This window comes from Acomys russatus, chromosome 2, assembly GCF_903995435.1.
Source record: "Acomys russatus chromosome 2, mAcoRus1.1, whole genome shotgun sequence".
NCBI classification, from domain to species: Eukaryota; Metazoa; Chordata; class Mammalia; order Rodentia; family Muridae; genus Acomys; species Acomys russatus.
In genome coordinates this window covers 104,337,970-104,352,387 of record NC_067138.1, presented here as the reverse complement: position 1 = coordinate 104,352,387, position 14,418 = coordinate 104,337,970, and the positions used below count along the sequence as shown (strand labels likewise).

At 42.1% G+C, this 14,418-nt stretch overlaps 1 protein-coding gene across 3 annotated transcripts in view; it reads right to left on the bottom strand.

Moving 5' to 3' along the window:
• Atg4c (autophagy related 4C cysteine peptidase) overlaps positions 1 to 14,418 on the bottom strand; it is a 296,253-nt gene that overhangs the window by 269,092 nt on the left and 12,743 nt on the right. For 2 of the 3 annotated variants that reach the window (XR_007832605.1, XM_051164611.1), the window contains exons 3-7: positions 13,555 to 13,638; positions 11,299 to 11,532; positions 7,338 to 7,668; positions 5,738 to 5,808; positions 4,335 to 4,471 (exon numbers count right to left, since the gene is read on the bottom strand). Coding sequence is in view for 2 of the 3 variants with exons in the window: in XM_051164611.1 (XP_051020568.1) it covers positions 4,335 to 4,471; positions 5,738 to 5,808; positions 7,338 to 7,668; positions 11,299 to 11,532; positions 13,555 to 13,638 (857 nt within the window). In the remaining variant the exon portion in view is untranslated. The remainder of the gene's footprint in view (positions 1 to 4,334; positions 4,472 to 5,737; positions 5,809 to 7,337; positions 7,669 to 11,298; positions 11,533 to 13,554; positions 13,639 to 14,418) is intronic. The other variant, XM_051164624.1, reaches the window with a different exon arrangement.

The following is a 14,418-nucleotide window of genomic DNA, read 5'->3' as shown; positions in this document are numbered from 1 at the left end:
GCTCAGTGTTTGAATTTGAACATACCACTTGACTTCTCTGGGCCTCTTCTAGTTTATAAAGAAAAAGTAGCTGACTATTGTGAGGGAGATGGGTTATATTGGAAAGTATGACACAAATGCATTAACAAATACTGACCATGGAACCCCATATGCTGGGTACACAATATGTCACACTAACGGCTTATCCAGCATTTGTTTCACTAGTTCAGGCTCCAGGGTATTGCTAAAGAGCATCCTTCAGGCAGTGCTGCTATCAATGCTACCAAACAGAGCCCTCTGCCAGACGAAACACACCTGGAAAGCCCTGGCAACTTCTTCCACTCAAGGAGCCTGTATCGTTTGAATGTGAAGTGTCCCCCAAGGGCTCAAGGGTTTACATACTTGGTTCTCAGCCAGTGGTGCTATTTGGGAAAACATGGAAGCTTTGGGGGAGAGGGAATGCTGCTGGAAGTGGGGTGCCTAGCAGCAGGTCTTTGAGGGTTATAGCCAGGCCTCATCTTCCTAATCCTCCAACATATGAGCAAGCTCCTTCCCACTCCCACCACCAGGGGCCTTCCTTGCCCAGCCTGCTGGCTTCTCTGAGCCACACTTTCAGCACACAAATACTAACAAAGGCTGTTGAGTAAAGAAGGCTTTATGTCACTTTCACTCTGTCAGCAGGTCCTCACGCTGTAACGCTGATTATGCAGCACTCCACTCGGTCTCTAAAAATCACTGGGCAGCTGCTAAGTGTGCAGACATGGATCAAGGAAGAGAACATGCCTACATATAAAATGTGTGGATTTTAAAAATATTTTTATTATATAAAGAAAAGGTGGCAACATAAAACTAGCAGGGTCTTTGGCACTGTACTGAAACCAGCGTGTCAGTAGCTGGTTGGCCTCTGTGGGGGCCCCAGGGGCACCTCGCATGCTCTGGCTGCTCACAAATGTGGGTGCTGCAGATAGTGGTGGCATGAATAAGGTGTCAGGTGAATGTTGGTCTCTGGAAGACTGAGGCCCCCTGGGAGTCTAGTCAAGTGGGCAGGTAATGCATTACAGCAACTAACACTGGAATCACAAATAATATTTTCCCAAAATTCTTCAAGTCTGTTTTTAAATTCTTATGCCACGTGATTCTTGGTCTCCTCGGGATTATGTTGAAATGTATAAAATTGTTTCAAGAGCCTGAGTTTGAACTACCACAATTTTAGTTTCACTTAAAATGAGATGGTTTGAAACATTGTGTTGATAAATTGGTTTTAACCTTGAAGGAGTCTAACCATTTAAAAGGCTCAATGCTACATCTGTAAGCTAGTTCTCACTGTAAGGTCCTGATACCAATTTTGTTTTTGATATCAGAGAGGGCTTGATAATGCTGCAAACTGTGAACTCTTCTTAATGTCTGGCCTTGTGATAGCCTCTTTAAAGCAGTTGCTGATATAGCTACAGTCAGTGTCAACATTTTAAGGAACTTCTGGAGCTGGTGAGTATTAAATCCCTTGGTCCAAAAGAACTTCAGTCCTAGTTAAGATGTTCATGACGTCATTCAATCTTAATGTTGCACACACATATTTTCTTCACATATATGCAATGCTTCACTCAACACAAGTCCTGGGCAGTGGTGACATCGTCTTCTTTGCACAAGCCCCTCTCGTCTACCTACTTTTATCAGGAAACTAACACAGACATGGTGACAAAGACGTGGCTTTGTTTTTTTACTTCTTTATAGAAATTTCTTGACTTGGTTGTGCACTAAGGAACTCTTCAGATTCATCATCAATACCTTTAATAAAAGTGACTATCTGAACTGTATCTATCTTTGGCCGAGCTGTTACCTAGCACCCAAATAGGAAACTTAAAATTACCAGCTCTACTCTCCAACTTTCTTTCAATAGATTTTCCAGTTTCTTTAATTTACGTGGCTATAGTCAGGTGAGACAAACTGATCTTAGAAATGCCTTTTCTTAAAGCGTGTAATGTTATACCTGCTACACTCGACATATATCACTTAAACTCACCACTAGTAAATTATTTTGATTTTTTTTTTTTTTTGCTGTTAAATATGCTGCCACATAACTAGCTTTTACAATAGAATTTGTCCAAATCATAACTTCCAAAAACAATTTTGAGAGCAGTCTTTTGCTTGGCTCCACTATTTTGTCCTTATGACACACAATCCTGATACACATCGAATCTGACAGCATGTATTACTTGTAATGCACTTTCAAATTACAGTCTTTGAAAATGTACACAGATTCCCTACAAGCTAGGCAGACTACCTTACTGTTTACCTCAACAGAAAACTAGTCATCTGACCATTTTGCACTGAACAGTCTTCCTCTTCCTCTATCCATAATGTTTCTCCCCGTTCCATCCAGGGGTGTATGCGTGTGGGTCAATGTGTGGGTGCATGCACGTGGAAGCCAAAGGATGGTAATAAGTATTTTCCTCAGTCGCTCTCCACTTTATTTCTTGAAAAAGAGTCTCTCACTAGTTCTTGCACTCACTGATTGGCTAGACAAACTGGCCAGCAAGTCCAAGTCCACATCACTAGCACTGGGAATTTGGCAACATGCTACCACACCCACCTTTCTGTGAGTATGTGGAGTTCAAAATCAGGTCCTCCTGGGATGTGATCAGCTAAGCCACCTCCCACGCCCCAATTCTGTTTCCCTTGAGATACTGTATAAGCAATGCTAGAATTAAACTATAGTAATGTAGGGGACTGTATTTACTTTGGTAGGAAAACAGAAAGCAAGGCTGGGGTCCTTCTGTTTCCCAGCTGCTGATGTGTAAAGAGAAACCAGCTGTGAAGCAGCTGGGGAGTGGAGGCAACCTTGATTATCAAATAGAACACAACTCTATCTTCTAAATAACATTAAGCGCCTATTATCTGCAGGGGTTGCTTAAAGCATTATTGATGATTGCTGCATTTCGCTCTTCAAGTCACCACGAGCACATGTGATGTCTGGTGTTGTGATTGGACTGTCTGAACTTGGAAGATAACACATTGGAGGACACACATACATGCAAGCAGAAGATGAGATATACATGTGTTCTGCATGACACTGCAACACAACATTGTCATCACCACCAGTGTTCACACTAAAGTACCATGCAACCCAGTTACCAAAGCAAAAAGAAAAGACAAAATACAATTTCATAATGTCTAGAGTAAGATTACAGTTTTGTGTAGGTTAACATTCATAGCTATCCTAGGCTACATGCCCCCTGCGGGCTAAGGACTTAGGATCTCTGCACTGTGAGTCAAAACAAATTTTAGCACCCTAACGCTTATTGTGCAAGCATTTCATCACAGCAAGGAGAAAAGTCATTTTACTAAAATTGAAAGTAATATTTTTTTTCACAGTAATTTTTTTTGCTTCGGTTTTAAATTTTAATTTATTATAATTTATTCAGATTACATCGTGATAGATATCCCCTCACTTTTATCTTCCTATTCCCACCCTCTCTCCCTCTTTCACCCTATTCCCCTCCCCTAGACCTCTGACAGAAGGGCACCTCCTCCCTCACCATCTGACCACAGCCTATCACGTCTCATCCGGACACCCAGCTTCCCCTTCCTCTGTGTGCCTGCCAGGCCTCCCCACCAAGGGAAAGTGATCAAATTGGGGACACCAGCGTTCATGTCAGAGACAGTCCCTGCTCTCCACACAACCATTCAGAATGAGCTGTCCATTGGCTTGGAAGTAATACTAAAACTACAAATAACCAACTACTCAATACTTCGAAGGCACCGCTTCAAAACTGAATGTCTTAGTGTCTAACACAAGACAATGCACATGGCCAGACAGCTTCTTTTGGTTCAAGAAACACAACTATGTGTTTTCTGAGATCGGAGAGACTTTAAATTGGTTAATAAGAAAGGGAAGGGAGCCCTGCCCTCTTCCATACTCTCTTACTTCTGTCTGTAGAATCAGTTTCTCACTGGCATCATGGTTATCACACAGCAAATTATGAAAGAAAGTATTAATTTTAAAGGTTTGTTTTAATGATTGGTTTGACATGGCTTAATGTTAGTTTTAACAATCACTAAGGTAAATATTGTTTTAATCAGAAAAGGATCCTGGAGTAGCAGCAAACCTCGGTCCAGCATGCCAGGCAATTAGCCCAAAGACTAAAAGGCTTTTCACTCTGTTACAGGGGGACACTCTTCAGAGGCACACATAATCTCTCAGTGCCAAAATTGAAAACGCCTGATGCCAAACTTCACAATGTATGCCATAGGGTCATGATTTACTTATGGAAAAGTGACTGCAACTCTCTTATATTTTTCATATTAGGTATCACTGCCTTGAACACAAAAACAAAAGAAAGTCAAGCACTCCTTACCTTCACAAACTCCAGATAGTCAGTATTGGTTCTTTCTCCACCAAGTCTAACAGGAACTAAAATAATAACAGCCTTGTCACGTGCATCTCCAGAGGTCACAGAATCAGTCTGCTTATCAATTACATCAGAATTGTAAACTGGGAGAAACATAATGGATATGTAAGTATTAAATGCTATAGAGGTGGCCACATGAGCACTCTTACTGTAATCGCCCCTCCACGGGGGTCATCTGGTCTCTGGGATCACTATCAACATATCAACAAAATTCTACCCACACAGCCCCTGGAAACTCAGCAGTAGTAAAACCCAAGTCTTGACCTCCTGGGGCATATGTTCTAGCTGGAAAATTGACAACAAAAAGTAAAAGCATAAGACAAGTCAGAAAGTGTTTAACTTGATTAGATGTCAGTCACAGGCCAGTGTGGAGCGGGTGGGTCTAAGCAGAAAGGCTCTTGCCCCGAAGCCTGACAACCTGAGTTCCTCCCACAGAACTCACAGGATGGAAGGAGAACCAATTCCTGCAAGTTGTCCTCTGACTTGTACACGCTCACTGTTCCCACACACAGCAAACGAACACTTTAAGGAGTATAAAATGCCAAATACAAACACTCCGAGCCCTCGTTGGCTGCCAGGTTTGTAGATATCTTCATATTAAACATGACAGACACTGTTCTTACTTTTCTAAAGCAATCATTTTATCTTTTTAAAAGCTTTTCTGTGAAAAATTAACTTATAGTGTGGGGTGGCTTGTTTTTATTTCAGGAAGTCAATGCCTCTATTTTTATTCCCAACAGTCTCAGAAAGACTATAGATACTGGATAACAACAGAAGACCCCAGACAACCACAAGAGACGATTTATCAGCACACTAGTGGGAAATATACTTCTATGGGAAACACAGGATTTTCTTTCCTCAAACATATGACCTTCCTGCCCTGGCCTCCCTGGGCCAGTATCATAAGCATGAGTCATTATAACTGCCTTAGACTGACTAAAAAGAATGTTAGCCCAGGTGTGCTGACACACCCTCGGCAGTGGCTACAGGGGTAATGGTAGCTGAAGTAGAATTATAAACTCAAGAGCTGGCAAGACTATACAGTGAAAGCCTATATTAAGGAGGAAAAAGGTAGCAAGATAATCATTGTAAATGTTCAGATTTCCTTGGCAAATACACTTTATTAATATTTAATGGCATTTACTCAGAAAAAAAATACCAAATTCCTGTTACTTGAAGGGTGCTATGTAGGAACAAGATTGAACAGGCCACGCCTGTCATCTTCATGACCATTCGTAATATAACCAGGAAGAGATGAGCTTCGCATACATGAAGGGTCTGAGCCAATAGAATACACAGCTGGAATTCCACACACTCCACACAAAGCTAGAATTATACACACTCCATACCTGTACAGTCCTGTGCAACATAAATAGTTATTCCTTGCAAGTCAGGGTGTCGTGCTTCTTCAACTGCTTTTCTAGAAAAGTAATAAACATCCTTAAAATTCAAACTAAAACTTCCTGTTGACACCTAAACATTTAGCTTAAAAAGGAAAATAATTCATGGCTTCCCTGCCTTTGCTACATAACCTGTGCATCTGCTGTTGAATCTAGCACTGAATGGTATCAGAAACCAGCTCACTTTCCAAGGCCAAGCATTGCACTGAATTACCCAAAGGCTCTAAATACAGCTACAAAGCATACCTTCCGACTGGGTGTGAAACTTATCTCCCACCCCCAAGGGATTCCTTTCTTCATCAGCTCCCTGGATATCCTAAGCAGTGAGTCACATGGATTCAAGGTTTGCTTCACAGTAAGACATCCAGTACAATGAATGTATTACTGTGCTTGTCCCCAACTACACTTGTCAAGGCTCTTCCTCTTCCTCTTCTTCCTCTTCTTCCCCTTCCTCCTCCTCTTCCTCCGCTTCTTCTTCTTCTTGTTCTTCTTCTTCTCGTCCTTCTTCTTTTCTTTAAACAACAGTTTGACTTATTCATACCATTCAGAAATCAGCATGAGGGGCTAGAGCATAGCTCAGTGGTAGAGCATTCTGGGGCCTAGCATCCTGGGGCCTAGCATCCTGAGCTCCTGGGTTTTATACTTAGCACCACGGAGCAGAGGAGAAACAAGACACAACTATTTGATCTCGGCAAATGAGTTTCCTAATTTAAAGTGTCAGAATTCTGTAAGCAAAACTGTAAACTTGGAGGCACTTCTGAGCAAGAGTGTTCTCAATGGCATGTGTTGTTGCGGGGGGGGGGGGGGGGGGGGTCATCCGAAAAAGGAATTATGCAGATATGGGAAGTAAAATATGTTTATTTCTGTTTAACTTTAAATGTTCCATTCTGTAAGCTCCTGTATATGAGTGCAGAGGAAATACCAGATAAGTATGGCCAAACACAACCTGTAGCCTGTTTTTATACTGTAAGCTAAGAATGGTTTTGGCAGTTTCAAATACTGAATGAGAAAAGGAAGAATGAATAACAGAAACATGTAAGTCTGTAAAGCCCCAAATATTTACCATTTGCCTCAACAGGGAAAGCGTATTGAGCCTGGGGATGTCTTGAAGGTTAGAAACTATGTTATTGAGATTATGCTTTTATAAGGGTGACCTTCACTATTTTACCATTCATATGAATTTGAAATAAGCATGGAAATGCTGAAACTATAATTTTAGTTTCTGACATCTCATTAGACATCAATTAATTGGTTATATTAAACTAATACAGCCAGCTTTCACATTGAAAGAGATGGTAGCTTTTAGAACACACAGGAATATAATCTAATGAAAACCAGTTAGAAAGAGACCCTAGATATCCGAACCTACAAGCAAGAGCAGAACACTTTGTCCATAGGTAAATGTGACTGAGTCCCCCTGTCTTAACTACCCATTAGCAATGACACGCAGAAGGGTTTCATGCTGCGGGTCTTTACGAGCTTTAGCTGTGCGCACTCATTGTCAGAGATAGTATGTCTAAGCACAGGACAGAAGGGTTGAAAACAATACCTTAAAATGTGAGCAACCACTGCTGGTCCATACCAATCACCAGCCTTTTTCCCAGACTTCTTTCCGAACTCTACGAGTCGATGTAAGCCGAAGACAGCCACGGGGGAATCTCCAAACCACGAGATGATTCTCCGGTGATAGATCTCGTTCTGCGCTGCATGGTCGTCAGAATGTTTCCCGGCCGCATCCTTCAGGGAAACTGCTGCAGTTCTGAGTTCTCTCTCTCCTGAAAGTGATGCTTCAAATGATGCAGTGAACTTCCTGACAGTGTTGGAGGTCCATGAGTCAGAGTCGGAGTCCTCAATGTGCAGTGCATCGGGCCAGGTCCAAGCTATAGCAATTCCAAAGCAAGATTCAGACTTTGCAAACAGACAGATCTTGATGACTGCACTAAATAAATACACAGCACTTAAAGCCAAACTGGTTACTGAACCAAAACAGAAATGCAGGACTGTACAGAGGAAGAAATGAGAGTGATGGCAGCCAATGGTGGCAAGCAGGGTGAGATGGCTGCCAAAGGATGTAAAGTTTCTCTGTGCAATAATAAAAATATTCTAAAATTAGACATTGTGATGGTTACAGATCTCTGCAAGGATACCAAGAACCACTGTATTGTTCACTTTAAATAAGTAAATGTATGCAAGTTATATCCCAATAAAGCTGCATTAATAATTTTTTATTTTTTGAAATTAAAACATAATTACATAATTTCCTCCTTTTTTTCCTCCCTCCAACCAGTCTCTTGTACCCAATTCTTGGCTCTCTCTCAAATTCATGGCTTCTTTTCTTTAATTATTGTTATGTATGTGTACATTTGTATATATGTGTATAATATATATACTTATATACTACTGAATACATAAACTGCCCATTATATATAATGTTACTTATATGTATATAGTTTCAGGGCTGACCACTTGGCAAAAGCTGCTTTGAAAGAGAGGTGAAAAAAATGTATGCCAGGCATGGAGGTACACTAAATCCTAGCACTTGGGAGGCTGAGGAGAATGATCTTTGTGAATTCGAGGCCAGCCTGATAAACACAGTGAGACCCTGTTTCAAAAAAACAAAGAAAAAAAGAAAAAAAAACCCACCACCACCACCACCACCAACAAAAAAAACCCAACAAGTCAAGCATGTGACTCAAGCCTGCAATCCACTATGCTGAGGCAGGATAGCTGGGCACAGAGGCCAGCCTTACCTACAAGGGAGAAGCCGGGCACTGAGGCCAGCATGGCCTACACGGGGAGAAGCCGGGCACTGAGGCCAGCCTGGCCTACATGGGAGAAGCTGGGCACTGAGGCCAGCCTGGCCTACATGGGAGAAGCTGGGCACTGAGGCCAGCATGGCCTACACGGGGAGAAGCGGGCACTGAGGCCAGCATGGCCTACACGGGGAGAAGCGGGCACTGAGGCCAGCATGGCCTACACGGGGAGAAGCGGGCACTGAGGCCAGCATGGCCTACTCGGGGAGAAGCGGGCACTGAGGCCAGCCTGGCCTACATGGGGAGAAGCCGGGCACTGAGGCCAGCCTGGCCTATACGGGGAGAAGCCGGGCACTGAGGTCAGCCTGGCCTACACGGGGAGAAGCCGGGCACTGAGGCCAGCCTGGCCTACATGGGAGAAGCTGGGCACTGAGGCCAGCCTGGCCTACATGGAAGAAGCTGGGCACTGAGGCCAGCCTGGCCTACACGGGGAGAAGCCGGGCACTGAGGCCAGCCTGGCCTATACGGGGAGAAGCCGGGCACTGAGGCCAGCCTGGCCTACACGGGGAGAAGCCGGGCACTGAGGCCAGCCTGGCCTACATGGGAGAAGCTGGGCACTGAGGCCAGCCTGGCCTACATGGGAGAAGCTGGGCACTGAGGCCAGCCTGGCCTATATGGGAGAAGCTGGGCACTGAGGCCAGCCTGGCCTATACGGGGAGAAGCCGGGCACTGAGGCCAGCCTGGCCTACATGGGAGAAGCTGGGCACTGAGGTCAGCCTGGCCTACATGGGAGAAGCTGCCTCAAGAACAAACCAAAAACAGTGGGATGAGGGTATAGCTTAGTGTTTGTTTAACATGCTCAAAGCCCTGGAATTCATCTCCAGTCCTAAAGAAAAAATATAGACAGAAGGGAAAAATGGAGGAAGGAGGAACAAAAGAGGACGAATGGAGGTGGGGCAGCAGGGGCAGCCCCAGAAGGCCCAGGCAGGGAGCAGGACAGGGCACCATTCTGGACCCGACTGAGCCAAACAGCAAGATGTGCTTATGAAACAAAACAGCAAACACATGAGCAAAAGGATGGGTGACAACAATGACATATTGTCCTTCAGAGTACCATGATGGTTGTTAGAAAGTAATCCGAGCAGTTCTCTAGTAAATTAAAAGCTAGAGAATAAAGCTAGGGCATACATGTGACATCTAAACACAGCAAATATAAGTGTCAGCTCACTGTTTTTAATAACATGGCAATCTTCAAACTTTATCTGTAAGTTAATGAAGCAAATCATTTTAAGTTTAGATTAAATCACAGGTTCAGAGATCCATTCAGGAACAAACATCCCCATCTCTGTTTGTGAGTATGCAAGACCAAAATAAACCACCCCAGAAAACTGGCCTGAATGGAGTCTTTCTTTCTGGGGTTTAGTACACTTTCCTGGCATATAGCCAAGGCCCTGAGCTTAGTCTCCAATGTGTAAAACTTCTTAAAAATAAAACCCTTTTTCTTTATATTAGTAACACTACCAGCAAACTTTCTTGCTAAATTAACATCAGTCATCTCTATAGAAAAGCTACTTGTGCAGGGGTATTATCTAACGCTTTAAAGAAATCTGACAATATTTAGTAGTGTCTACAGATGCCAGCCTAAAATGCTAAAGCAAAACCTTCTTACAAAAGCATACATTATAAAAAACTGACTGATTAGAAAATGACATTAGAAAGTAAATACAAGTTGAATATCAATGAGATTTTTGAGGGTTTGAAAGTCTAAGCACAAGTCGAGCAGTGGTGGAGCACACCTTTAATCCCAGCATTCAGAAGACAGGCAGGAGGAGCTCTAAGTTGAAGGCCAGCCTGGTCTACAGAATGAGTTCCAGGATAGCCAGGGCTACACAGAGAAACTCTGTCTCAAAAAACTACAATAAAAGAAAGAAAGGAATGAAAGAACAAATGAACAAAGGAAGGAAGGAAGGAAGGAAGGAAGGAAGGAAGGAAGGAAGGAAGGAACAAAGGAAGGAAGTCTGAGCACTGGACTGGAGAAATGGATCAGCAAAGAGTACTTTCTGCTCCTGTGAGGGAAGCAGGTTCAGTCAGCTCCTAACTGCCTCTGACTCCAGCTGTGTGGATCTGACATCTTTCTCTTTCTCTGGCCTCCACACAGACACACATTTATTTATTTTAAAAAATCTTTTTAACCTCCAAACATAATGTTCTTATCAAGAATATGCCTAAAATTTTAATATAAAAAATATAGCCAGGTGTGGTAGCACATGCCCAGCACTAGAGAGACAAAGGCAGGTTGATCTCTGTGAATTCAAGGCCAGCCTAGTCTACACAATGGGTTCAAGGCCAGTCAGGGCAGTGTAGTGAGACCCTATTTATACTACTACTGCCATTGCTGCCGCTGCTGCTACTACTACTACTTATTATTATTATTTTATAATTTATATTATTATTATTATTATTATAGATTATTATTTTGAAGATAAAAATTACTGACATGTACAAAGAAAATAAACCAGAGTAAAAATTCTTCTGCCTGAGACATAATAAACTGAAGAACATAACTAAAACAATAAAGTAAGAACTAACTTCACTGTGGTGACCAGATAGCCACGTGGAATCTGTAGCCCCGAAAGGAGAGTCAGGGACATGTACGTGTGTAACAGATTAGCTCTTAGGATTAGCTCAGTGAGCTGGATGTGCTATACAAGCTGACAAAATAAAAACAACAGTGGCCAGAAACAGAGACTTCATTACCTCTACCAAGAAAATGCAGGACGAGCCCCTGAGCCAGCAGCATCTGGCCGGTCCTCAGCGTGCAGCCCCAGCCACAGTCTGTCGTCAGGGCGGAAGCTGCTATTTGAGGGAACTCTTCCCTGTAGGTCAGCCATATTCTAGAAATGAAATCCTTACGGAACTCTTCGACGTTCCCTGCAATTACGTGGTCTTCAATGGCGCATCCTGATCTTGCAGGCAGCATACTGTTCTCATCTACAAAGTTTTTTAAATGTAAGTTATATACTGTAAAGACAGGTGAGGAAGTGTGCATCAGGGCAATGTCATCGCTGTTTGGTCTCATTCAAAAGGAAAAGCAGCCTTACACTGTCTATTCAAATGAGAATGAACCCTGGGGTGCTTTGTACACTGAGGAAACAACACAAGGGTTAACAGCAATGTGCTGTTAACAGTGAACATCTTGCACGTGTGTAAATCACTTCCTGGATGAGAGGGTAATGTAAAACACCTTCTCTTTCTACCTCGGTTGGCTCAGGACACAGTGCTCTTTGAAATGTGACTTGCAAATAAAGTGTCTTGACCTGTCAATATGTAAAAATGTATATAATCACATGAGTTCATACTTTAAAGAGGTGCACATTGTATTGTCATGAATATTTATACTCAAATTATAAAGTCAAAATTAATGTTACAGAGTAATATAAAATTCTTAAAATGTAAATGCCCTTTTCTGTTCAAATATCATTTTTCAGAATTTGTCGATGCCTATACATATCATTTTAAAGCCTTTACAAACCTATTTGTCTCTAACACAATTGCTATGAAAAAGCCATTTTTTTGCACAATAATTTATAAAATACTTTTCTCAAAATGAACTACGATACCTTGGTTATTCCTGTAGAAACCACCTCACCTCTCGCCTGCAGCTAAAGACACTGAGTAGCGTTAATAGATCCTAATAAGCATTAGCGTTGGCTGACTTGGTGTGTAGCTGTGTGACAGAGTGAATACATGCAGCTACGTCAAGCCCAAGCACTTCAGCATCCGGAGGCCGTCTGCAGGATGGTAAAGGCTGAGAGCTGTACAGTGCACGCATGTCTGTTCCCCTTCACCCTAACTTCATACGTATTCATTGATGATAATAAACAAACAAATGCCAAGCCTCCATTGACATGACTTTTTGTCAATATTATACAGAACCTAAAGTTAGTGGCAAATAAAAGTGCCTGGAAATTAAATATGGCACCACAATATGTTTAAATATGCTACTTTTGACATTCAAATTTGTTTAAAACATGATGCAATAGTTCCTGACTCTCAGAGACGTCCTCTACACACTCCCATCTCCTCTCAAGAAGTAAGTAATTTCTTATTCACCTCAGGCCTGGTCAGCACCAAACACTACAGAGAAACTGTCAGTCCAAGTGAACTTTGTCCCAAGATCTTTAAGGAGAAGGAAGAATCTTTCAACGAACCACACAATAAAAAGCGGGGGAAGAAAGCAAACAAACAAAAGAAAATAAAATGGCTGATAATACTGGAGGTTTAGTCAAGGCTGATTACACAATACTAAGAAATATCAAGAACTACAAAATCTATACAAACAGACGGAGACTGAGCAGCACACTCTTCAGTGACCAGTGGGTCATTCCACTGGATGGAAGGAGCTTTAAGAACGCCTACATTTAAGTGAAAATTAAACACAACTGACCAGAACCTCTGGGATATACTGGCCCAATTTAAGAAGAAATCAGAAGGGGAACCATGTGGGGGAAGAAGTCTAAATGGAGAGGAGATGGGAACAAGAGAAGGTCATGGGGAATGGGTGCCATGACAGCAGCAGGGAGGATGACGCCACAGCTAGAGGGCAAAATGAAGGAAAGTTCCGCAAAGAGTCTGCACTGACAAAGCCTGAGTGAGTTTTAATACTGTCGAGAGGTTGGACTGTGACTACTGGGCAGATCCTTGGTGATGTCACCAGGGTGATCACTCCCGTACGATCATACACTGACGTTACCAGACAACGCCACAAAGAACACAAGCACATCAACTCCAACAATATTCAGTTAGTGCTCAATAGAATCAAAGTCAAAACATGATGACATGATCCTTATCCCCAGGGTGTACACGGACCAATCCGTATAGTAATGCATTATGTCAAACAAAGCGTAGGTGGTTAACATGTCAAACTAGTTTAATCTGGAAATAAAATAATAAAAAGCTTAGCAATGAAACTCTTCAAAGATTTTTTTAATGCTCTACATATTTATCACTTACCTTCATATTTAAAATGATAACATTTTCCAAGCAATAAAACAGGTGAATTTCTACTAAAATACGTCTTTGTTTTCAACACCCAACCTGCATGGAGAAAAAGAGGGTTCTAGCATAAGATTTCTAAGTAAAAGTCCTGCACTGTTTCTTTCCTTGCAGTTGACCTCAAGTTATGAGTATCACTAAGAATATGCATTTTTAGATGTTACAAAATATTTAGACAATGAAGCTGGGCGTGGTGGCGCATGCCTTTAATCCCAGCACTCCAGGAGGCAGAGGCAGGCGGATTGCTGTGAGTTTGAGGCCAGCCTGGTCTACAAAGTGAGAGTCCAGGACAGCCAAGGCTACACAGAGAAACCCTGTCTCAAAAAACAAAAACAAAAACAAACAAACAAAAAAATGTAGACAATGAAACAAAATTAGAGGCTTTTTTCTTTTTTTTGCTATTTTAAATAAGTTTCAGTCTTTTAAACATAATCTACCACTTAAAAAAAAAAAAAACAAAAAGAGAAGAAAGCGATTTTGATTTATTTTGACAGGTCACAATGCTCTTCTGGCACAAACTGAAAAGATAGGAACTCTACTCCTTTTTCCTGGTGCTAACTTCTGAGCATTAAGGAAACAAAGATTATCAACATTTTGAATTGTCTTCCATCTCAGATATTTTAAAGGTGCAAAGGACTTAAAAATCCCTGGAGAAGAACGTATGGAAAACCCATAGCAGGCCTATCCACCTGGAAACACCGGTCTCTGATGTGACTGGATGTATGCAGGTGCTTGGACATCCTCATCTGAGTTCTCAATCTGTGGTCCTCAGCCCCAACTGAAGTCACAAACCCTAATTCTCAGGTTTCTTCCTTCTTTCTT